We start from the raw sequence: 24,770 nt of genomic DNA, 5'->3' as shown, positions 1-24,770 counted from the left end.
TTGTTTCCCAGAAGCCCTCTCAGTATGAAGCTACTTCATCCCATGGTGTTGCTCTGACAGGCCTCCTGGGAAGCCAGTTACCAGCCATTGGCTTCTGGGAGGAGCTGCACTCTCAACCACATCACTAAATTGCTATGAGTAAGTTTTAGCTGCCCAAGCCCTGAAAATAATATGGCCTGCAAGTTTGGCACCTGCAAATGGGGCGTTGAAATTTGGGGAGAAGGAACTTCAGCTCAACACTAAAAGTCATCTTTGACTTTTAGGTTCTGGTGACTGGGTGGGGGCGGGGAGTTGTGGTTTGGGGTACACCTCATGGGAGGAGAGCTGGTCTTGTGGTAGCAAGCATGGCTTGTCCCCTTAGCTAAGCAGGGTCCACCCTGGTTGAATATGAATGGGAGACTAGAAGTGTGAGCACTGTAAGATATTCCCCTCAGGGCATGGAGCCACTCTGGGAAGAGCAGAAGGTTCCAGGTTCCCTCCCTGGCAGCATCTCCAAGATAGGGCTGAGAGAGATTCCTGCCTGCAACCTTGGAGAAGCCACTGCCAGTCTGGGCAGAGAATACTGAGCTAGATGGACCAATGGTCTGACTCAGTATATGGCAGCTTCCTTTGTTCCTATGTTTGTTAAGATTCAAGTTCACACTTGGTTCAATAGCTCAGAAAGAAATCATATTGGGGTTTTGGTAATGTATTTTATTATAATAATTTCATTTCATTTCATGAGTGCATTCACTGACAAACTGGCTAATCAATTCAATTTTCAATTTTTTTTAATTGGCTGGCAGTCCCAGTTACAAGCCTTTAGGAAAGGATGCTCTTGATCTTACCTCGCCATTGAGGAAGCAATACAAGACAGCCACTACAAAGCCCTAGGAAAGGAAAGAAACAGAAGAGACAAGTGGGTTGTGGTTGTTGTTGTCTTTATTTAAGGGAAAACATCTTTACACGTGTAGCCCTTCTTACAACCCTCATCCCAAATGCTAGGGAAAAGTAACATCCCATTAGAATATTTCATTCAAAGAAACTCTGCCAGGGGGGTAAAAATCAGTAGGCAGATTCATACGTAACATGGAACCTACTTGCAAAGTCAGTAACCAACTTGTCTATGACTGTCTGAACTCACATCAATGCAGAAATCTGTGGTTCACTCAAGGCCTCAAACCGAGATGTATAACCAAGGTTTGAAGCTGGCTTGCCAAATCAAGTGCTGCTCCCACTGAGGCACGCATTATGTCTGAACACACGCTCTTCTTGAACCTCTGGTTCATTCTGGGTGGGCTCGCTTCATCTGCCTTTGGGAGGCTCATCTGCCTCATCTGCCTTTGGCTGCGAGGTGGTACAAGGCAGGCTGGGACGGTACCCAGGCCCTCTCTAGGGATGTGCACGGAACCGGCGATGGCCAGTTTGACAGCAGGGGTGGGTTACTTTGAAGGAGCAGGGAGGGTGATCTAATCCCCCTGCCATATTCCTCCCACTGGCGTAGTGCTTAAAACTGGCCCCGTGGGGCAGCAGAGTACCTTCTTGACGCCCCGGTGTGCATCAGACGTCACTGAACTGGTTTGGAGGTCTGTAAAAGGGCCTCCAAACTGATTTGTGCACTTCCCTAGCCCTCTCTGGGGGGCCCAGCCAGAGGGTGTACCTCTGGCTCGACTCTGCTACTTCCAAGAAACCGAGATATTTGATTGTCTGCAGGGCTAACTTCAGGTTTCCTTCACACCTTGGGAGGGTGGAACCTCAGGTTCTGCATGATGTGTGAACCCACCAAATGGCCAAGAACACCTTACCTGGAAGGAGCCCAGGATCAGTTCAAAGACCAGCTTCACTTCCGTTACCTCCTTCTTTCCATTGTCAGGGAAGAAGGCAAACACAATGTAGTGAATGCCAAAGAGTGGGATCAGCAGCAGGGTGGATTTTGCAAGTCTCCTGTGAGGAACAGAAAAAGAAAGGGGGTGGTGGAAGGTTGATGCTAGGAGAGAGAAAACGCAAAAGCCAGCGTAAAGGCAAAGCTGCAGGCTTGGAGCTCATCGTCTTATGCCAGGGCTTCTCAAACTTGGGTCCCCAGATGTTGTTGGACTTCAACTTCCAAGATGTCCAACAACATTTGTCTGTAGGGGTACTATCTGTAGGGGGTTGGGATCCGAGAGATGGCTTAGATCTGCCTGTTCTGGATGGGGTTACACTCCTCCTAAAAGATCAGGTTTGTAGTCTGAGAGTGATCCTGGATCCCAAACTCTCCCTGGTCTCTCAGGTTGAGGCTGTGGCCAGGAGTGCTTTTTATCAGCTTCTGCTGATACGCCAGTTAGGTCCATTTCTGGAGACAAATGACCTTAAAATGATGGTACATATGCTGGTAACCTTTAGGCTTGAATACTATAATGCACTCTACGTGGGGCTGCCTTTGTACGTAGTTTGGTACAGAATGTGGCAGCCAGACTGGTCTCTGGGTTTACCCGAAGGGACTATATAACACCAATTCTAAAAGAACTGCACTGGCTGCTGATAGGTTTCTGAACAAAGTACAAAGCGCTAGTTATTACCTATAAGGCCCTTAATGGCTTAGGTCCAGGTTACTTAAAAGAGCGCCTTCTTTGTCGCAAACCTTTTTGCCTATTAAGATCATCTAGAGAAGTCCAGTTAGGGTTGCTGCCAACTCGTTTGGTGGCAACTCAGGACCGGGCCTTCTCTGTGGCTGCCCCAGGATTTTGGAATGCACTCCCTGCTGAAATAAGAGCATCTACTTCTCTGTTTGCTTTTAGGACCCTGAAGACGTACCTGTTTTCCCAGGCTTTTAACTGAAATCTAATTTTAAAATTTTAATGTGTTTTTTATCTATTGTGACTTTTATCTGTTTTTATGAATTTTAAATGTTTTATATTTTAATCTGTATATCGCCTAGAGATTTCTACATTAGGCAGTATAGAAATTTAATAATAAAATAAAATAAAATAAAAAACATCTGGGGACCCAAGTAGGAGAACCCCGTCTTATGCAGTATAACAACATGGTATGTCTTTTTCTGGACTGCACATCAGATTCCAGATGTCAAAATCACATGTATGAATGGGGGGGGGGACTCCTGCATATAGAAAAATAGCCCATCAGGGAAAAGGCAAGCCTAGAACCCTTCAACCCGACAACACTACTTTTCTATGGGCAGGGAGGTTTCTCCTTCCATAGAAGACTGTTGAAACATGGAAACAGCCCAGATGGCTCATTGGGGAAAGGCTCCTGGCTGGAGTTCAAATCCCCACTTGGGTAGTTGGGCAAGAATTAGCTCTAATGGGAGGAGAGCTGGTCTGGTGGTAGCAAGCATGAATTGTCCCCTTTGCTAAGCATTTGAAGGGAAGGCATGCGTGAGCGCACTGTCCTCAGGGGATAGAGTCAGTGGATGAGCACCTGCCTGCTTGCATGCAGAAGGTGCCAAGTTCCCACCCTGGCAGCATCTCCAAGATAGGGCTGGGAAAGACTCCAACCTGCAACCTTGGAGAAGCCACTGCCAGTCTGTGTAGACCAGGGATTCTCAAACTTGGGTCCTCAGGTGTTATTGGACTTCAACTCCCATAATCCCCAGCCTCAGTGGCCTTTGGTTGGTGATTATGGGAGTTGGAAGTCCAATAACACCCGAGGACCCAAGTTTGAGAATCACTGGTGTAGACAATACTGAGCTAGATGGACCAATGGTATGACTTGGTATATGGCAGCTTCCTGTTCCTATGGACCACCCCGCCGCAGGAATCTGAATAGTATAATCCAGGAAAGGAAGCATGTGCAGATTGGTTGCTACGGCCCCCAAAGGCCTGGTACAGAATCAGGTATCTGATGCAATTCTCAGGTCTGATTCACGCATGCATGCCGTTTGATGACTACAGCATCAAGTGATGATTTCCAGCTGTGAATGGGCCACAAACCGAACTTTCATTTCGCCTCATATCATCCAAACACAAAGGCTTTTCAACAGAGCTGGTTTGCATGTTCAGCGGAGAATAATCAAATGTATGGTAACCCCAGTGCAGATCATAATCAGATGATATCCATGTATGTGTGAACCATTAGAGTTTTGGTTTTGATTCCACGGTTCCTCCCCAGATGGCACAGACGTCTCCTCTGCATTTTGTCCTCACAACACCCCTGTGAGGTAGGTTAGACTGAGAGATGGGGAAGGGTCCAAGGCCACCCAGCAAGCATCAAAGCTGAATGGGGATTTGAGTCTGGGACTCCCACACTCTGCAGCGGGCTGGTTTTTGCCTTGAGCAACAGCGGAGCCTTGCTTGACTCTCCGTAATTACAAAAGAACTTCACAGTGCAGCCAAAGTGAACCCCTTTGAAGCAGGGTGGTGGTGGTGATCGCTTCTAAATTTAAGGCTATTTCAGTGCTTCCTCATAATCCACAGCATCAAGGGATGACTCACAGTCCACCTGGCCTTCTGGCTTCAGATAAAAATACAACTGGCAAAGGGTGAGCTTTTTTGTCCCGATATGATGTCACCTAATGATTCCTTTGATGAACAAGTCTTGGAAGAGAAGGTGCAAGAGGGAGAGAGAAACACAGGGAGGGGGAGGAAAGAGACAAGGAGTTCGATCTGCAATGCTGAGCCACTAAAACAGACGCTTATCCCAGCAGGGGCAGGAAGGTGGGAAACCACAACAAGTATGCTTACAGATAGAATTCTTGGTCCAACCAGCAATAAGCTCCGAATTTGGAAGGAAGCTTTTGGACACCAAAGCCAAACATAATCCTGGCACCTCTACTGGCTTGATCCTAAGGATGGACATGCAAGTCCAGAGACCAAGTCCCCCATCCGGCCCACCATCTTCCATGGAGCTCTATCAATGGTGGGAGCCAAACTCAAACCTGGCACCCATCCAATAGCCTCAACAGGGTCTACTGTACTCAACAGGGGCTTTCACTACCAGCCTGGTGAACTGTGGAGCCACAGAGAGCAATTGGGGGTGGAAGAAAGGGACCGACTGTAAGTTCCTTGGGGCAGGGACCTGCCCTTTTTATGCTCACATATAACAGAATTCCATATTTCTACTGCTTCCCATTCCTATTATCTTGGCAAATGTGGGCAAGAGGACATCTGATCCTGTCCTGACTGGCTGCCTCTTTTGCTGAATCATTCATTGTTCCATGGGTTAAGCGAGGACTCTTCATCACCAGCCACCAGCTCTGCTTCACTTGTCAAATTAAACAGAAGCAGCACATAGTCCTAGCTAATGAATATCTGATGCTGGTCCATGGTTAGACTCACAATTTCCTTGATGAGTTCGAACGGCTCCACTTACAGTCTTAGAAAGCAGCGTTCAACTCTATTATGACACTGCCCTGATTGGAGACATCTTTCCATATTCTGATTTAATCAAAACGGCTCTGTAGTGACATCCTGAATTGGAAACAACAGACTGCAGGAGATGCTCAGTGAAGCACAAGAGAAAGGAGAGGGGCCAAAACATTCACTATAGCAACTTGCAGGATGTGATTTAAAACACAGCAGCCCCAAGTGAGATTTATTTAGTTACAGTAGCTGACATCTTAACGCAGCACGGACACACCGGGAAGACCTGTTCATACTGTGGAGAGCTTACTCACTAACGCAGTGTACGGGCAGGGGCGTGATTTCTGCTGATCTTCCCTCCCTCTGGGAGTGCTCTTCTGTGCCTTTTGAAAATATGTCCCCGAGAGCCATGCAGCCCTTCATAACTTGATCTCTGGGTCCAAAATATATTTACATATGGATTGTGGTATATGCATTTTTAAATGTAAAATCTAGGATTAGACAACAAATAGGAGGGGAGGACAAACTTGCGGGCACAAAGGGCCAGGGCCAGTCGAGGAGAAGATCATTTTGGCTTGTAGGGTCAGAAGTGAATGGGAGCCCATGTGCTTTGGGAAACAGATCATAGTGACACAAATGGAACCATGAAAGGGGATATATCAAGCCGTTTTTCAGTCTCGGTAAATCCCATTAATTATATCCTCTGTGACTGTCTCTCTTCCCTGTACGACCAGTCATATCTACAAATTGCCCCTTTACTGAACGTACCTGCAGGCATGCACAATAAAGTCCTTGAGAGCCATACCACAAAAGAGACTCCAGAATAACAAAGTGAAATCCTACGCCTACAAATATCCGTCATAAAACTTCCCGTTGGTTTGAAATTTCGTGCCAGAGACCCATATATAAATAGAAACCTGCAGCAACCTTAATTATCCCCATAGGTCTAGGCTCAATCTTTGTGTTTGCTAACTGCAAACACTCTTTCCTTCAGACTCTTTGTTCCGGAGGTGAGCTGAACAGCTCTAGTGAAAGGGCTGAGAATAGATATGATCTGCTTCCTCCAACAGGGAAATGGAATATTGAGAAACCTGGTGAAAATTAAACTCTTTCGTCTGAGTGCTGGGAATTTTGGATAGTCTCCGGTGTCTGGATCTTGCCCATCTGCTTACAGTTTGAGGAGTAATGCTGGCAGGTGTGCAGATCTTCCCTCTAAGCCTCTGAGGAGTTCTCCCATATGCTTTTCTGTCACCCCCAAAGATATTTCCTCCTCATCCAAAGGGTCTTTTCTCTCCCTCCAAAACATTCATGTGAGGAGTTGCTCCTCAAGATAACCTTCTGTCTGCACCCCTGATTGCTGGGGTAAGTGGGGTGTAGTCAAATCCCTTTGGATACCCACAGTACATCAGAGAGGGCCAAGAGGGCCCAGGGGCACAGAATCATGCTCATAGTGGAGTAGGCAAACTGGAGACAGACAACCATTCGATAACCCAGAGTTGAAAACAGTGTTCCTTGTAATAGGAATTCCCAGATGTTGTTGACTACAAGGCACATCATCCCCAGCTGCAATGGTCTTTGGCTGGGGATGATGGGAGTTGTAGTCAACAACACCTGGGAATCCCTATTACTGAGTACACTGATTGAAAGAGCCAGTCTAGAGATGTTTTTGGAGTGAACGTATTTCATCAGTCCCTGTAGCATTTCTGGTCAAACTACAAAAACCGACAGAAATCTGTTTAAGAGTAACACTAAGGAGCCCTGACTAGCCGTCCCTTTCTGGTGCACCTGGGGCCTTAATTCTCCCTCCGTTTCAATTTGTCAAACCAGCAATTATCCTTCAGAGACACAGAAATGCCAGAGTTAGTCCTTGTAATGACAAAAAAGGTGAATAATGACTGAAAAACTGAATGATAAAAAGACATTGGCTTAGATGTCCCACAGCGTAATTTGGGCATTGCAGGACCGCCTGCAGCGGGGCTGCACAAAAGGGCAGGACCAGAACTTCTGACTTCTTGTACGACAACATGTCACACACCACTTCTATTGGGAATAATGGAGGTAGTTCTGGTCAGTGTTCCCTCCAACAGGGATGCCCAGGTGTTGTTGACTACAACTCCCAGAACCCCCAAGCAAAAGCCATTGCTGCTGAGGATGCTGGGAGTTGCATTCAACAACATCTGGGAATCCCTGTTGGAGGGAACACTGACTCTGGTACTGCCCTCTCGCTCAGCATGATCACCATGTGGGATAGAGCCCTGCATTGGCACAGGCAGTTTTGTAATGCCTGTGTTACACTGCAGGACATAGGAACATAGGAACACACAGCAACACAGGAAGCTGCCATATACTGAGTCAGACCATTGGTCTATCTAGCTTAGTATTGTCTTCACAGACTGGCAGCAGCTTCTCCAAGGTTGCAGGCAGGAGTCTCTTGCAGCCTTATCTTGGAGCTGCTGCCAGGGAGGGAACTTGGAACCTTCTGCTCTTCCCAGAGTGGCTCCATCCCCTGAGGGGGAATATCATGCAGTCCTCACACTTCTAGTCTCCAATTCATATGCAACCAGGTCAGACCCTGCTTAGCTAAGGGGACAAGTCATGCTTGCTACCACGAGACCTGCTCTCCTCTCCTGTGGTTTTCTTGGAAGAATAGCGGAGTGGTTTACCATTGCCTTCTCCCATGCAGTATGAGATGACACCTTTTAACACCTTCCTATATCGCTGCTGCCCGAAACAGACCAGCGGGGATTCGAACCAACAGCCTCCTTTTCTCTAGGCAGGTTGCTTCCCCACTGCACCATTAGGTGGCTGTGCTAATAGCAACTCATAGTCAATTCCTAGATCAGGGCTTCCCAATGGCCATCAGCCATTGTGGTGGAAGATGGTGGCATCTGGGGAGCCAAGGTTGGGAACTTACAGCCTAAAGCAGGCATCCCCAAACTGCGGCCCTCCAGATGTTGCTGAACTACAACTTCCAGCATACCCAGCCACAAAAAAATTGTGTCTAGGGATGCTGGGAGTTGTAGTTCAGCAACATCTGGAGGGCCGCAGTTTGGGGATGCCTGGCCTAAAGGATCTCAACAGCAAACCCCCCTCAATTCCAGGAGAATGTTGCTGCAAGTCAGGAGAACACCCAGAGGGGATGCTTTGGGCAAGAAGAAAATGGAGAATTGCTAATGGGAGAGAAAGCAAAAGCAACCCTGATTACCCGAAGAGTGAGAAATCAAGAACGGCATGGTCATGTCCCTACTCAGCCAGACAATCAGGTTTTGCAGATGGGGAGGGATGGAGAAGGGAAGCCCAAAGGCTTTGCCTGAAGAGCTGCTTCAGGTAGCCCTGGGAACTCCCAGGAGCTCCTGAGCTACCCAACTCTGGTGCACAGCAGAACCAGAATTCCAGACTTACGAATATTGGCTCGTTTCATTTCGTCCGACGTCTGGAGAGTGAAGTTTCTGCACCAGGATCCGGATAATGCGAATGAAGAGAATGACATTGATCTGCAGAAGAGGAAAAGCAGAAAAAGGGGCTGTACTCTCTTTTGCCAAGGGAGCCCATATGTAGGACCAAACCACACCGGATAAGTCCTCTGATTTTACGGCAGCCCGGCCACTTGCATCCCCTCCTGACAAGTGATGAGGAAGATTCTGCCACATGTGTGAGGAAGTGTGTGATGGACCGTGTGGTAAAAAGGCATCTGTGCGGGCTCGGAGTGACCTCGTCCCAAGCAGATCCCATGCCCACTGCAACATTTTTCTGGGTCACCATAATTCAAAGGCAGTGAAGAGAAACATGGCTGTGAGAGTGACAAAGTAAAGCAAGACAGGATGGCAGCCATCTTGGGCCCGACATCAGCCTACTTGGGGCTTCGTGTTTAAACATCCCAAGTATGATGATGTCAAACCCACAGAGCACAGCTGTGCACAACGTCGACGCCAGGACGGGGAAAGCGCCTTTTCAGTTAGTCAGAAGGAGGGATGGTGGTCGGAGGAGACGGTGAGGTGAGGTTGACCAAAAGGCATCGCCATGGCCTAACGTTACTGCCAGAAAATGATGAAAGGAGCAGTTGTGAAAGGCCTTGTAATTCATACCCTTGGAGGAGACCTCTCCTTGAACACACTGATGGACATACCAAGAAGTAAACCCCTGTTGTCTTATTCCTTAAAGGAAACTTCATTTGCAATCCTTGGAATCTTCCCTGAGGGCAACAGTTTTTCCTTGTCAGCTCAGCAGGTCCAAAAGCTTTGTGAGCTCCACCATCTTGTAGAATTTAAGTTAGGAAGTGAAAACAAGCTTGCCTTGAGCAAGTCTCACTTTGGGGTTAGGATTCCTAACCTATGCCTGGTCAGACATAGTGAAGTGAGCAAACATTAGCTGGAATTTCAAATAATTCCAAATCCCAGGATCTAGGAAGCTGCCCAATCTGAACGTTCTACAGAAAACCAAAGTCTTGCTTCATAACATCTTGGTGGTCAACCATCAGCCAAAGAAACACCTTGTGCTTAACAAGGGCGACTAGACTCTTGAACCCTTAGGCTGACTCAGAATTGAGTCCACAGGCCAACGCTGAGCGAAAGAACTCAAAACACAACAAGGAACACAGATGCTACTGACATAACTATGTTGCCAAATGTATTTCAAATTAAAACTCAGGATGCCACTTGATTAACGACACCTTAATCGATTAAGAGAGGAACTTTAACTCATTGACTGATTAATCAATTAAATCTGCTTATATTTGCATATCAAATAAACCAATCATTTTGAAGAAATACGCATATTTATTTACATGTGTCTAAAAATACCATCTAAAATCCATTGTTTTGGATTGTGTATACTATACCACCTAGAGATATACATATCAACCATAAATATGGTTAATAAATAAATAAAAATAAAACCATCTATCACTGCAGGCAACATCTTAGAAGATGGATTCTCTCCTATGTAAGAAAGGAAGGGGAATGCCTCTCCTTTCAATGGGTGTTTGCCATAAGCAATTTGTGTAAGACTTTATATTAAAAACATAGACAGGTAAGTAGGCAGACAGACAGATAAATGCATTGCCTGAGTAACTGGAAGCACTTTTTTGGTTGATCAAAAGGTCGCACCACCGGAAAGCACTATTGTGTCACACTACTGGCAGAACATAGGAAGCTGCCTGCTACTGAGTCAGAACCTTGGTCCATCTAGCTCAGTAGTGTTGATACTGACTGGCAGTGGCTACACCAAGGTTTCAGGCAGGAGATTCTCCCAGCCATACCCGGAGATGCCACAAGTGGCAAGAAATGTAGATACATTACCAGTATAGAAACCAGAATGGGAGCCCTGATGATCCACCAGAAGGGCGACTCGATTAAGTCCCAGCAACTGAAAAAGAAACAATCACATATAAAGAGCTTCTTTGCACAGACAGAAGAAAAGATAGAGGAAGACAGTGTCGCACAGTCCCAAATTCCAACCATTTTCCAGATAATATATACACCGCTCATGTACAAATAACTCATTGCAGATATTTTTAGGCTCTCTTCCCTGTCGAAATGCACATATGCTGTGGTTGTATTCTTACTCAAGTAGTGCAGGTGCTGACACATGGTGGGGGGCACAATTTCCACCAATCTCCCCTTCTCCTAGATATTCTTTGTGCCACCTAAAAATATGTGCCAGAGGGCTGCATGATCCTTAGGGATGTATTTGCAGGTGGCACCAAGCACTTCTAGGGCAAGGGCTGATTGGTGAAAATCACTCCCCGCTCCATGTGCGAATGCCCATGCTACTTAAGGGGGAATGTTGCTGCTGCATCTGTGCTTCCTCTGGCTGAATTAGTCAGGATGTTGGCCACTGCCCAAACTGGCTTCCCTCTATGGACCCTGTGTACTGCAGAGGATTTCGAGGCACGCTTACTTCAGGGGAAGAGCCATGGCTTAGGGGTAGAGCATGTGCTTTCCATGTAGAACAAGGGCTCCCAACTCTGGATCTCCAGATGTTGTTGGACTACAACTCCCATCATCTCCAGCCAGAGTGTATTAATGAATGCATACTAAACATTTGCAGGCTTAAATAGAGGTATGTGGTATCTCATTTGGAAAGCAAATGTACATGCGGGACTGTCCTAGGAGGGGCAGTTGAACCGCAGATCGGTCAAAGTCTGAGCACTGAGTTGATCAGACTGAATTGTCAGGCCAGAGAGTCAGCAGTTTTATAGCACCAGGTGGGATTCTATTGGCCCTGGTGTCACTCGATTCCCAGGACGCTGGCTGCTGCAACACCCCCTTCCGGCCAGCCGGTGGTGCTGTAGTGCAGCAGAGATCAGGAGAGCAGAAAGGCACCACAGTGGTACAGAGAGTAAGGTGTCTGATTCTGCTCAATCCCAAAGTCTGGGCCCCAGCACCACACACATACATCTGAAGGAAGATTGTCCAAATCCATAACATAAACATCCTCCAAGGAATTACAGATATATATTTTGTAAACTTCCAGCCCACAACGAGGGAAAAGTGGAATTGAGGCCTCTCTAGATGAGGATGCATCGCTTTGGCACATCCTTCACTACTGGCCACTGTGGCTGGGGATGATGGGCACTGTAGTCCAACAGCAGCTGGAGTGTAGAAATTGTGCACCCTGGTCTAGAGAGACCTTGATTCCACGTTTTTAGAAGTTGTGCACCCTTGCTCTGTAGATGCTGGCCTACAACTCCCATAACCCTTGGCTGTTGGCCACTGTGGCTGGGGATTATGGGACTTGTAGTCCAAAAACAGCTGTGGGGGGCAAAGTTGAGCAGGACTGCTATAGACAAATCCTGGCTCAGATGACAGAGCAAAGGATTCTCACAAGGAACATCATCCTGCAAGTAAATGGATAAGAAGAAAATAAAATGTGAGGATTCTCATATGATGCAGGACTAATACAAACTTCTCAATGAGCCTTCAGGCAAAAAGCCTGCTGCAGCCAGATCTTTTTCATGAGGATACTAATCAAGGTGGAAGCTAGACTCAAAATCAAGAAGTCCAGTAGTTGCAGGGTTCTCTTAGAAAACATTCAATGAATCTGCTTCCAGATCCACAGAAAAACAAACCACCATACAAGCCTCCCTTTGTAACCACATGGGAAGGTAGTCCATTGTACTATTTCAAATTTGCAGGTATATCTAATCAGGGTGTGACATTTGCATACTTACCCAACATCCTCATAGTGGAGTCTAATGACGGTCCAAGAAGAGATAAACAGTGCGGGCGCGCCTGCCGACAGATAAGCATGGTTAGCAACACAGAAAGAGAACTTGCATCGTAGTGCACAACTGTAAAGATTTCCCCCATACGCCTGACTACAAAGAGTGCGAAAGCCAACATTTCTCTTCATTTCACTAAGATGATAAAGAACGGCAAATCCCAGTGAAATGGTGAAAGCCCTTCTGCTCCCTTCGAGGTGCAACCAGAATGAAGAAGAAAAGTGACAACTGTCAAAGGGATGCATACCCCAGCCAATCAAGATGTACCACCAGAAGTACTTCTTCTCTGAAAAGAAGGAGATGACCAGAAGCGTGTGGAGATACAAGCCTTCCACCAGGAGCCAAAAGAAGTTGGCCATGATGCAGTACTGGAAGAAGACCATGGATGCCTTGCAGCCCACCTGAAAAGAAAGCCGGGAATAATGGCGGATTGAGAAGCTTCACAGGAAAGACTTCTTGACCACAGCTTATTTCTATTGACTAGACACAAGGGGGAGTGTGCGGATCATAAAGGGTGACCTTTCGTTCAAGCTCTGCTCATCCTCAGCAAGAATAAATGTCCCAACGCTCCTTACACAAGACCCACAAAGCTGTCGTCATCCTCTTATTCTTCAACAATTATTGACAATTCTAAGAGAAAGTGGTTTGAGACACCATGTCCTCGAGTAATCTCCAGAATGACCATTACTACTACTACTACTACTACTACTACTAATTACTAAGAATAATATTAATATCATTACAAGTGGAACCCATGACAAAAAATGTTGCATCTGATTTGAAATCTCATTCTGATTTGATGCCGCACCAGATTTGAAATTCCCTTGCTCTCTCCCCCACCCAGTTCTTTCTCTCCCCCTCCTCTCCTCAAGCATCCAATGTTATTGGCTATTGACCAATGTTATTGGCCCCCCCAAATTAACATTTTTGAGCATACTTTGTGGTCCCTCCCAACTCCCCCAAATGCCCCCCGCTTAATGGGAGCTTGCAAAGCTCTGTGCTTAACTACATGCTTCATTAGTGGTCAGCAACATATTAATAGATAACATTAATATTGTATGAATATTAGCAATATGAAGAAGAAGAAGAAGAAGATTATTCTTCATCAGCATCCCCAGTGCATGGGTAAGGGGGATAAATCTGCATTTGCTTTGACTTTAGCAATCCCCCCTGCCACTCCTTCTTCTGTCTTCTTATCACAGAAGCTACGTATGCAGCTCGCCCCCAACCCCGCCTCCCTGAACATGCATATTTGCAATGCAGATGGCATACGAAGAACCTTGCTGCAAGGCACATACAGAGCTGCTGGCAGTGCAGATCAACTTTGGCGGAGGCGATGGAGAGTGGGAACGCAGCCGGCGACCCACTCTAGGGGAAGGTTACAGCTGGGCTTGCTTTGCCAACCAATCTGAGCAACTGTAGCATACCTGTCTCTGTTGGAGATTGAGTTCCAGTGCGTCAACCTTTTGCACCCACTATCCTAATGACCACTAGGAGCATTGGAAGTGAGTGAGGGTCTCCTTACCTGTCCCTGCTTGCCTCTACTCTATGACCCCTCTTTTGACTCCTCAGGTACTTCCTGTAGTGAGTCAGTCCTCTTCCTTTTCTCTTAGAGAGGAGATGGAAACATCTCTCTCTCTACCTACCTATTCATTATGTAGCTGACAGATAGGATAGGTCTTTCCTATCTCAAGTGTACTTCACCAATAAATCAATTTAGTTTATAGACTCTACAGTGATCTCCATGTTGTGTTACGGAGATCTCCGTTGTGTGATCACAAACCCTAACAGTCTCTACCTGGAAAGGGCCTTCTCAGAAAGGACACAGAACCCCCCCGGTTGCAAATGTCAGCTGGCTATTTTTGACCACCCTGTTCCTCTTCTGCTTGCTTTCTTACAGGCTGCTGGGGTTTGGGGACCTGGTGGGGTGATGCTTCTCTTGCACTGCTTTTTTCTGAAAGGGGGAGAGGTAGGAAGGCAGGAGTAAGAGGGGAGCTGTGTCCCTATCTGGCTGGATCAGGCCACTAGAGATCATGAGCCACAGCTAGTACACTACAATGCCTTCCCTTGCTTGATCCATTTCTCTCTGCTACCCATGCCTCTTCTTTCAGTTCCTTCCCACTGCTGTTGAACTTTAGATGGTGACTTTCTAGGGATACGAGACTCTTCTTCTGGCCTGTGCTACTGTGTGAACAGCCACGTACATTGGTACTATATAAAGCAACAGCGATTCTAACAATTTGGAAGGTCATACCATGCAGTGCCTTTGAGTGGCCAAGAGAATCCAAAAGGCCGAAGAAGTTTTGGCTCGTTTTGCCCTGGGAGGGAGAAGGGCCATTTCTTAACCTTGACAGTTTCCCCAAACCCTGCAGATGATTAGCAAGCAAAATAAGAGGCAGTCATCCAGGGAGGGGAAGGAGAGACACAAGAAGGCGCAAACCGAGGGCCAAAAGGCAGGCTTGGTGTAGGCAAGGCACATTTCGACAGAAAGCAAATGGGGTCACCCTCATTCAGCATTTTGGCTCCAGGCGCTCATGTGCTAAGTCAACCGGGCTGGTCAGATGGCACCACAATGGCACTGAAGGCAGAAGGATGAGAGGGGATTTGAGGACACGCACTGACCTCGGGGAAAGGCTTATGGGTTGGTGTGATGTTGCTGCTGACATTTGTATCTCAAAGCGGGTGGATGTAACCTTCCCTTTCCTGAGTTGTTTCACTGTTGTTCCCATTGGCTCTTTTTTCTTCATGATTTATTACAGAGTGGCCAAGGTAGAACTGTGCTTGTGAGCCATGGAGCAAGCTGTGCCTTTGGATTTCAGTGCAGGAGGAACAGAAATGGCACAGTGGCAGGGGCTCTCAACTTTGGATTCTCAGATGCTGTTGGACTCCAACTCCCACCATCCCCAGCCACAAAAAGCTGAAGGCTCATCCTCCATGAATGGATCTAGTCCAGGGGTAGGCAACGTGTAGCTCTCCAGATGTTGCTGAACTATAATTCCCATCACCCCCAGATGGGAGTTGTCATTCAGCAACAGCTGGAGAGCCACACGTTACCTGCCCCAATCGAGTCCAAAAGTAGATTTCTTGCAACAGCCTCTGATATTCAAAGATGTGCTGTCTCTGAACATGGAGGCTCCGTTAAGTTATCAGAGCTAATAGCCACTCATAGACACATCGTTCATGAACGTGTCTAATCCACTACTCAAGCCATCAAACAATAGGCAATGCTGCCCGTAACCCTTGCAGTGTGGAGAAATCGGGCACAAGTGATCATGCAGCTGACCTTGATTAAAATGGCAGCTGCGTCCACCACGGGATTTTTGGAGGATTAGTGTTGTTTTTCTGTTTCCCCCCACTTAAAATTGTTTAGTTGAGTTTTGTCATTCAGGAAAGGCTTACTAAATGTCATCCTTAGACCTTAGCCAACGGACATTTCTAAATCTGCACTCTATTAAATATAGTAACAAATAACCAAGAGGCCAGGAATCAAATTTAGGTGGGCGGTTTCTCTGGGGGAGAGGGTAATATGGCCCCAGTTGCTACTGAGGTCACGGGGAAGTTAGGTTATTAATATACAGGATTCAGTTTGGTTTCTTAGGAAGAGTGTAACTGCAGAATTACAGTGGCAAAAGGTTTCCTTCAAAGGGTCCCACTCCCATTCATGCATCCTCAGCCTTTCTCTTTCATCTGACCTTAATAATACCCTCTGACAGGACGGAAATGTCAAGACATTTAAAATCCATCTTTCTACAGGCTACACGCAACACATCCTTGGCCAAACCCAGCAGAGCTTGGCCCAGTTTTGTAGCTAAAGCCAAGTGGATGTCACACCAAGATCAGCGGCTGCCTCAACACGCATTTACTTCAAGAGGTTATTTATTCCGTCTCCCACCCTTTCTATTGTTCTCATATATATTTTTCAATGGAAACATCCCATGCCTTATTACCAGTATGCCCCACACTGGAGAAATAAGGGAATTTAGGCATTTCTTAAAGAGCCAAGTCAGATTTGGTGGCAAAAACTCAGCCGGCTTCAATGATCCTAATTTAGAGACAATACTATTTCTAACTAAGGACTTGAGGCCAAAGATCTGGGTGATTCATTGAGATCAAAACATGGACCGTCTTTCTGCAGCCCTTTCCATCATGCACAGCACATGATTGTCTACACCAGAGCTGCACAATTTTGGCCCTCCAGCTAACTACAATTCCCATCATTCCTAGCCACAGTGGCCAATACTCAGGGATGATGGGAGTTGTAGTCCAACATCTGCAAGAAGCCCAGAGCTGTATAATCCTGGTCTACACTGCCGGGCAGTGGCTCTCCAGGGTTTCACATGGGGGTCTTTCCCAAGCCCTACCTGGAGATGTCAGGGGTTGAACTTGGACTATTTGGTACTCCACTAGTAGGCAGCATTCCCACCCCAATGTTAATTTCAGCTCCACCGATTTCCCCCTTTGGTCCTGGCTTGCCCTTTAACACAGGGGTCTCCAGTCTTGAGTTCCTAGATACGGTCAAGGTGAAGTGTGCCATCAAGACGGTGTCGACTCCTGGCGCCCACAGAGCCCTGTGGTTGTCTTTGGTAGAATACAGGAGGGGTTGACCATGGCCACTTCCTATATCGCTGCTGCCCAATATAGGTGTTTCCCATAGTCTGGGAAACATTCCAGTGGGGATTCGAACGCGCAACCGCTGGCTTGCTAGTCAAGTCATTTCCCCACTGCGCCACCAGATATGGTGGGAGCGGAAACTGAACTACATGCCCAAATGGTCTTTTGCCATTGTGGCTGGAGATGATTGGAGCTGAGGCCTGACAACATCTGGGGACCCAAAGTCGAGAACCCTGGCCTTAACTGATGATTTCAACCCCCAAAAGCCAAGTCTGGATAAGCGAGATATAAATAGAAACAGCCCCAAACAGAATAATCCCTTTAGCTGGCTTCAGTGAATAGGAACATAGGAAACTGCCATATACTGAGTCAGACCATAGGTCCATCGAGCTCAGTATTGTCTACACAGACTGGCAGCAGCTTCTCCAAGGTTGCAGGCAGGAGCCTCTCTCAGCCCTACTTTGGAGATGCTGCCAGGGAGGGAACTTGGAGCCTAGATGCTCTTCCCAGAGCGGCTTCATCCCCTGAGGGGAATCTCTTGCAGTGCTCACACTTCTAGTCTCCCATTCATATGCAACCAGGGTGGACCCTGCTTAGCTTAAGGGGACAAGTCATGCTTGCTACCACAAGACCAGCTGTCCTTTCCCATTCTTGCAAATTATTCACAGTTCATTTCAAATGCTGCCGAGATACCAGATTTGTGCCAGGAGAAATCATTCAGGCAGGGTTTCTCCTTACCCAGGCCAGACAGAATGTGGCTCAGAGAAACCTGTCAAGGGATATGGTGTGAGGAGAGGCATGGAGCACACCACTGATACGGTCCATGCTCAATTCAGCTTGTTATGTCTGTTTCCAAAATGATCAAGATAGGAGGAACTTTTGCAGTGGTGGGCTTTAGAAGTTGTTGTTGTTGTTGTTGTTACATTTATATCCCGCTCCTCCTCCAAGGAGCCCAGAGTGGTGTACTACATACTTAAGTTTCTCCTCACAACAACCCTGTGAAGTAGGTTAGGCTGAGAGAGAAGTGACTGGCCCAGAGTCACCCAGCTAGGATCATGGCTGAATGGGGATTTGAACTCGGGTCTCCCCGGTCCTAGTCCTGCACTCTAGCCACTACACCACGCTGGCTCTCTTAGAAATGGGGCTGTGGGGGAGAATGAAATGGGGCTGGGGGGGAGAGACAGGGAGAACTAGGGGTCCTAGTCCAACACTCTAACCACTATGCTACGCTGGCTCAAGTTTTCCAGACAGAGTCTGCATAGCCATCTGTTGGGGAGCTGTGGCAGTTTCTTGCACCAAGCCGGGTCCTGGAGCAGAGGACGTCCAAGGTCCATCCTAGCCCTAAAATCTGGTGGCTCTACACTTCTGTTCTATGAACGAAGTCCCATTTAAGTATTTAGACGGGGTTAAGGGGTCTGCCACCACCAGGCAAAGTGGTTCAGAGACCCCCTCTGGCCTCCTGCAGTTCAGGCGTTGGAAGATATGCCCCGAGAACAGAGGGAGAGATTAGAGGGGAGGCAGGGATGGCGTCAGGGGAGAGCTGAAGCTTTTGGAGGCCACGGCTGCCATCACTAACAGCGGGAGGTGACCCCCCCCCCTTTTCTGGTCCTCTTTTGTGTATGACTTCTTCCACCTCATTGTTGTTTTGAAAGCAGAGGCAGGGGGAGGAGAGGCAGTGATGAATCAGAAGAAACACTCCAGCACAGGCCTTATTAATACAATCCTTCTTTTTTATGGCAAGTCTTTGTATTGCTGTTGCCCAGCCTGCTTTCCAGCAGTCACATCTCCCTAGCATATATGGAGACGGGGAAAGTCTCCGTTTGTGCGAGAACAGCAGCACACCCGACACCAGGCATGTGCTTGTCAGGACAGAAAGGCTCTGGGTTAAGAAAGGCTGTGCTGAAAGGCCCCCATTTGCAGGTGGTGAAACTGGTGCATGTGTGTGCCCACATTTGAGGGACTTCTGTGTTGTGTGGGATGAAATGAGGATGAAAGGGGGTGGCTTATTGGAGGCAACAGCAGTAGCAGTATTCTAGCTGGCGGTATCATTTCCCCTCATAAGGGCCCCTTTGGAACAATTGTACATCATTATCTGGGAGAATTGGGGGGTGTGTGTGGATGGTGACCCACAGCGACTAGGGAGGGCACTGCCACTGTGAAAATGACAGTGGTGGTAAAAACAAAAATAAGCCAATGGACGAGTCCAGTTCCACCCCGCCCCGCCCCCCCATCCTCAGCCGCTAAACACTTAACCAAAAGTTCCCACTTGTGAACCTTCAGATCAGCTCTAGGGATATGCAGACACAGCACGAGTGAATGCCATCATTAAATTTATCCTCTCAGCTGAGAGCAATGGATTTCTAGAGGAGAGCCTTCTGTCTTTTCATTTCTCAGCTTGGTTTCATTTCGTCTGATGTCTTTCCTACAGTAGCAACCTCATGCTTTAGTTATAGCAGGGGTTCTTAACTTTGGGTCCTCAGACATCATGGGACTTACAACTCCCATCATCCCTAATCACAATGGCCGGAGGTGGTGGTGTTGATTTACAATGTTGTCACAATACAACCCCATCACCCCCAGATGTTGTAGTCCAACAATAACTCCTGTGATCTGCAGCCACAATGCCTGGATATGATGGAAATTGTATTCCAACAACATCAGGGGACCCAAGGTTAAGAACCCCTGAGTGAGATGTTTTTCAAACATGATGCAATCAAGAGGTTAGGCTGGCCACCTAGACAAGGGCACTGGAGTGCCCATTCCAGGATCTAACTCATCCCACCACTTCATGCCTCTAGCCCCTCATCCCTATCCCATTGTTTTGCATGCATAGACCAAGATTCATCCCTTCGTTAGGGATGTGCAAAGTGTTTCAATTTGAAACTGACCATTTTGAGTGTTTCGAACTCAGAACAAAACGCTCTTTAAATAAAGGACTTGTTTCGAGCTTGGAACAAAACAACCCTGCTTCGATTCGACATGTTTTGACATTTGGAGCACCATTTTGGAGTCCTCTTTTTCCTTGCTGATTGGTTTTCTGGCACTGGCTTGCAATCCTATGGGGGTTTGGGGGAAAGGTCACAAATTTGTTTAAAACTGTGTGCTTGCCCATTTCTTTTGTGGGTTGGGTGGTAGGTAACACCAATCATGCCCTACCTCCCAACACATTTTGGCATCCCTACGAGCTACCCATGGGGAACAATGGGATGTTTGAATTCCCCTGTTGTTCCCTATGGTCAAAACACGCAAAAAGTTTTGAGTTTTGTTTTGCTGAAACAACTGGGTCAACTGCTGTTTTGGCGGAATGTTTCGGCAGTCTGTGTTTTGTTTTGAGCTTGAAACAAAATGCAAAATCCATTCCGTGCATATCCCTAGTCTGTGTCTGTTCATGCCGTTAATGAACGGCTGAGAAGCATAAATGGGTGGGGGGCCTTTATTTTTGCTTGTACAGGAATGGGTCACTGAATGGAGCCCATGTCGCCAGCCATGGGGAATGCACAAAACCGGAAAACCCAATTTGGCTTGAATCAAACCAGACTTGAGCTGAACCAGGTCCAGTCTGGTTTTGTGCACACACGAACTGGGCCTGGTTCAGTTCGAACCAAGCCCAGTTGCGGGTGGCAGGGGGGGAATCAAATCCTTACTGTTAAAGGGGAATCCAGTAAGGATTACCCTATACCAGTAAATGGGAAGGGGGAATCGGGGGATTAGCTAAAGTGTGTTGGATCAGGAGGGGAGTTAAATTTTACCTGGAGGCAGTGGCTGTGGCAGCTGCAGGGGTGGGCAGGGGAGGCAGCTGGGAGTCTCTCTACCCCTGCTGGAGCAGACAGGCCTGTTTCAGGCCTCAGCACATGCATGGAGGCCATTTTATTGACCTCCATGCATGCACAGAGGCCCATAATGGGCTTGAAATGGGCCTAACTGCTCCAGCGGGGGGGGACTCCCCAATGCTACCCCCACCCACCCCCATGGCTGCCACGGCCACCGCCATTTTATTGGCTTCCACGTTTGTTCAGAGACCTGAACCAAGCCTGCCTGCTCATGTGGGGATGGAGGGGGAGTCCCCGCCACCACCTGAGCTACCAGTAGTGACAGCTTTAGGGTAACATTTAATTTCCCTTCCACCCCAACTCTCTTTAGCTAAGCTCCCTGCTTACTGGTAAAGGGGAATCCAGTATGTTCCGAGCTGGTTCAGAATGAACTGGGCCCGATTCGGCTTGACCTGAAGCCTGTTGAGCTGAATGGCTCGATGTTGAGCCGGCTCGCACATCCCTAACCCTCTGCTTGAAGCTTAGTTTAGAATATGACCTCTAACAGGGATACCTTCTTGGCACCAGTGCTACATGGAAACAAGTGAACAGGAGTATTAACTCATTCAATCTGGCTTCCACCTGGGTTTGAAACTGAAACTGCCTTGTTCACCCTGGTGGATAGTGCAAGGCAGTGTATACATTTAAAAACAAATAAAAAGATGAAAACAAGAGCACCAAGCATCAAAGTCCATAAACAGAAGAGTCCTCTCGGAAGAGGATGTGAGGGCTGGTTAAGGACCAGACGCCATCTGTTGACAACTGTGAGGTAGGCTACAAGGGAGGACCATGGAGCACAACACAGACCAGTAACAGACTGGGAAACCCCCGGAATGCTCAAGATGGAAGCCAGGACTGACCGTGCCCGCGAAGCAGTGGTCCGACTCCCCACTCTCAAAGAGCATGATATCCTTGACGAAGACGGCGATTGCTCTCATGATGAAGGACATGAAGAGATGCATGTGGATATAATTACGGGTGCAGTGTAGTTTTCTGGAGGAAGGAGAGCAGAGAGCAGCATTTGGAAATGATTCCAGACCAGAAGCCTGACTCCCAGGCCTTTGCCATTTCTTCCCACCAAGGAAGATCCTGCCCAGAAGACAAGACTATTCGGACACTGCAAAACCCTAGAATTGCATTGGTTTGAACATACCAGAGTTCCTTCAGAGGAACGCTGGGATTTCTGGTTATGTAAGGGAGGTCCAAGGGTTGAACAGAGAATTATTGGGACTTCACCAAACTACAGTTCCCAGAGTGCTTTGGATGAAGTCAGGACAGAAAGTGGCTTACAACTGATAGCCATTTTAAACATGTAGATGGTTAGGGGTGTGTGCGCTGGCTCGGTTCGAACCAGCCTCAATGTCGAACCGGTTCAGCTTGACAGGTTTGGGTTGAACTGGTCCCGCCTCGGCACCTCCAAATTCGAACCGATCTGGGCCCGGTTTGAACCGAGCCAGTGCGGAGCTCTACTGGTAAAGGGGAATCTGGTGAGGATCCCCCTTTAGCAGTAAAAAGGCAGGGGGACTTCCCTAAACCTAGAGGGGGCAGGAGGGGAGTAAGTAAGCATTTACAAGTCCCTGCAGTGGCAGCCGCCCCCCGCATGGCCTCCCCCAGAGGAATCTGAGCCAGCAGCAATCCAGTTCAGGCCTCTGCGCACAAGTGGATGCCATTTTAGTTACCTTTGCACATGCACAGAGATCACTAAAATGGCCTTCACACTTATGCAGAGGCCTGAACCAAGCTGCCGGCAGCTCGGGCTACTCTGGGGGAGGCTGGCAGAGGTGGGGGGAGCCCCCACTGCCCCCAAAGGGATTTGTAAGTACTCACTCACTCCCTACTACTAGTATTTATATACCACTTTTCAACAGAAGTTCTCAAAGCGGTTTACATAGAAAAGGTAAATAAAACAAGATGGTCCCCTGTTGCCAAAGTGCTCATAATCTAAAAAGAAATATAAGGTAGACACTAGCAATAGCCATCCCTTAGGGGATGGGGCTGCTTTGGGAAGAGCATCTGTCTGCTTGCATGCAGAAGGTTTCCAGTTCCCTCCCTGACAGCATCTCCAAGATAGGGCTGAGAGAGACTCCTGCCTGTAACCTTGGAGAAGCCGCTGCCAGTCTTTGTAGACAATAGACTTGGTATATGGAAGCTTCCTATGGACTATTCTGTGTGGCTTTGCATTCATATGTTAATGTTGTTATGATACTATCTGTGCTCTATTTTGGGGGCATAGTTTCATTTCTGACCATAAGATCCTCCACAGAGGCCCTGTTTCAAGAGTCCCATCAAATCAGGAGAGGAAGGTGGCTTCTAGGGAGAGGGCCTTTTTGGTGGTGGCACCCTGTTTTTTGTTCCAAAAATGTTTCTGTTTTGTTTTCAGTTGTATTTTATTGCAGGTTTTGTTTTTGTTTGTTTTAGCACATGTTAATTGTATGTTTTATTTTACTGTTGTTTTAGTGCCTTATTTTGTGAGCCACCCAGAGAACAATGGTTATGAGATGGGTATAAAAATAAAGTTGTTATTACTATCACTATCACCATCACCCTGTCCATCCTCCAAGGAAATAAGGGTGGTGTTTATGGAATAATCCGATTTTCTCTTTACAATGGCTGACATGCAGATTATGGCTGCATGCGTGCTTCTCAGGAAAGTGTGCAGTACTAGTCTCTGTACTTCCAAAGCATAAGCACTCTTGCACAATGGTGTGTTTTTCTTGTCTTTTCTGATCTTCTTTTGCTTGTGACCCATGGAAAAAACATCCCTGAGGGCTGCATGATCATCAGAGAAATATCTCCACTGTGAAAGAGTGCTTCCAGAGCAAGGGGAGATCAGTGAAAAATCAACCCCATTGCACAAAACTGCTTGTGCTTCAGAAGTACCACCAATGCTGTGTGTCTGCTTTCCTGAGGAACACATGTGCAGCATTAGTTCGCATGTCAGTCAATAACCCTGTGAGAACAGGGCTCTCAGAACACAAATGGCCTCTGCACATGTACGGAGGTAACTAAAATGGCCTCTACACATGCACAGAGGCGTGCACCAGGCTGAAGAAGGCACAAACTGGGCTACCTCAAGTCTGGGTTGGTCTGGAGGAGGCTGGCGGAGATGGAGAGCAACCACCCTGAAACAGAACGGTTTCATAAAGACTACCTAGTGAGCTTCATGTTTGAGCAAGGATTTGAAGTCAGTTCCAAGTCTAATCCTTTGTACACTATACCAGGGATTCTCAGCGTTGGGTCCCCAGATGTTATTAGACTTCAACTCCCATAACCCCCAATTAAAGGCCACTGGGGCTGGGGATTGTGGGAGTTGAAGTCCAATAACATCTGGAGACCCAACATTGAGAATCTCTGCACTGTACCACAACAGCTCTCCCATATAGTAGCACTTATGGATCATATCTGGAGTAAAGGAAAAAGCCAAGTGTCCCCTCTCCCAAGTGTCTTTCTCCCTTCACAGTTTGCTTCTTACCTGAAAAAGCACAGGACAATCATGGCTGCCGTTAGAGCGATGAGAGACAAACTGTGTCCAATGGTGTATCCGGTCTTCACAGTACCATAGAACATGGCAGTCTGAGAACATGGAAAAGAAAAGTGAAGAACAGCTTGCTTGCTTATTGCTTTGACTGTTATTTATTTATTACATAAGAACAGCCCTGCTGGATCAGGCCCAATGTCCATCCTGTCCACAATCCTGTTTCACACCAGATGCACTGAGGAGCCCACAGGTAAGAGGTGAGGGCATGGCCTCTCTCCTGCTGTTGCTCCCCTGCAACACTTTCAAAGAACTCCAAAAGGTTAGTGAGGCAAGACTGGCCCTTGCAGAAGCCATGCTGGTTTTCCTTCAGCAAG

The 24,770-nt window shown here is 47.4% G+C and overlaps 1 protein-coding gene across 3 annotated transcripts in view; it reads right to left on the bottom strand.

Moving 5' to 3' along the window:
* Nucleotides 1–24,770, bottom strand: part of LOC128331834 (vasoactive intestinal polypeptide receptor-like) — a 111,294-nt gene that overhangs the window by 2,303 nt on the left and 84,221 nt on the right. For all 3 annotated transcript variants that reach the window (XM_053265755.1, XM_053265756.1, XM_053265757.1), the window contains exons 5-12: nucleotides 24,391–24,491; nucleotides 21,779–21,911; nucleotides 12,746–12,899; nucleotides 12,448–12,508; nucleotides 10,574–10,640; nucleotides 8,679–8,770; nucleotides 1,785–1,923; nucleotides 828–869 (exon numbers count right to left, since the gene is read on the bottom strand). In XM_053265755.1, coding sequence (XP_053121730.1) covers nucleotides 828–869; nucleotides 1,785–1,923; nucleotides 8,679–8,770; nucleotides 10,574–10,640; nucleotides 12,448–12,508; nucleotides 12,746–12,899; nucleotides 21,779–21,911; nucleotides 24,391–24,491 — 789 coding nt within the window. The remainder of the gene's footprint in view (nucleotides 1–827; nucleotides 870–1,784; nucleotides 1,924–8,678; nucleotides 8,771–10,573; nucleotides 10,641–12,447; nucleotides 12,509–12,745; nucleotides 12,900–21,778; nucleotides 21,912–24,390; nucleotides 24,492–24,770) is intronic.

Source organism: Hemicordylus capensis, chromosome 6 (genome assembly GCF_027244095.1).
Source record: "Hemicordylus capensis ecotype Gifberg chromosome 6, rHemCap1.1.pri, whole genome shotgun sequence".
NCBI lineage: Eukaryota > Metazoa > Chordata > Lepidosauria > Squamata > Cordylidae > Hemicordylus > Hemicordylus capensis.
Note: the sequence above shows the minus strand (reverse complement) of the source record. Positions and strands in the feature narration are given on the sequence as shown.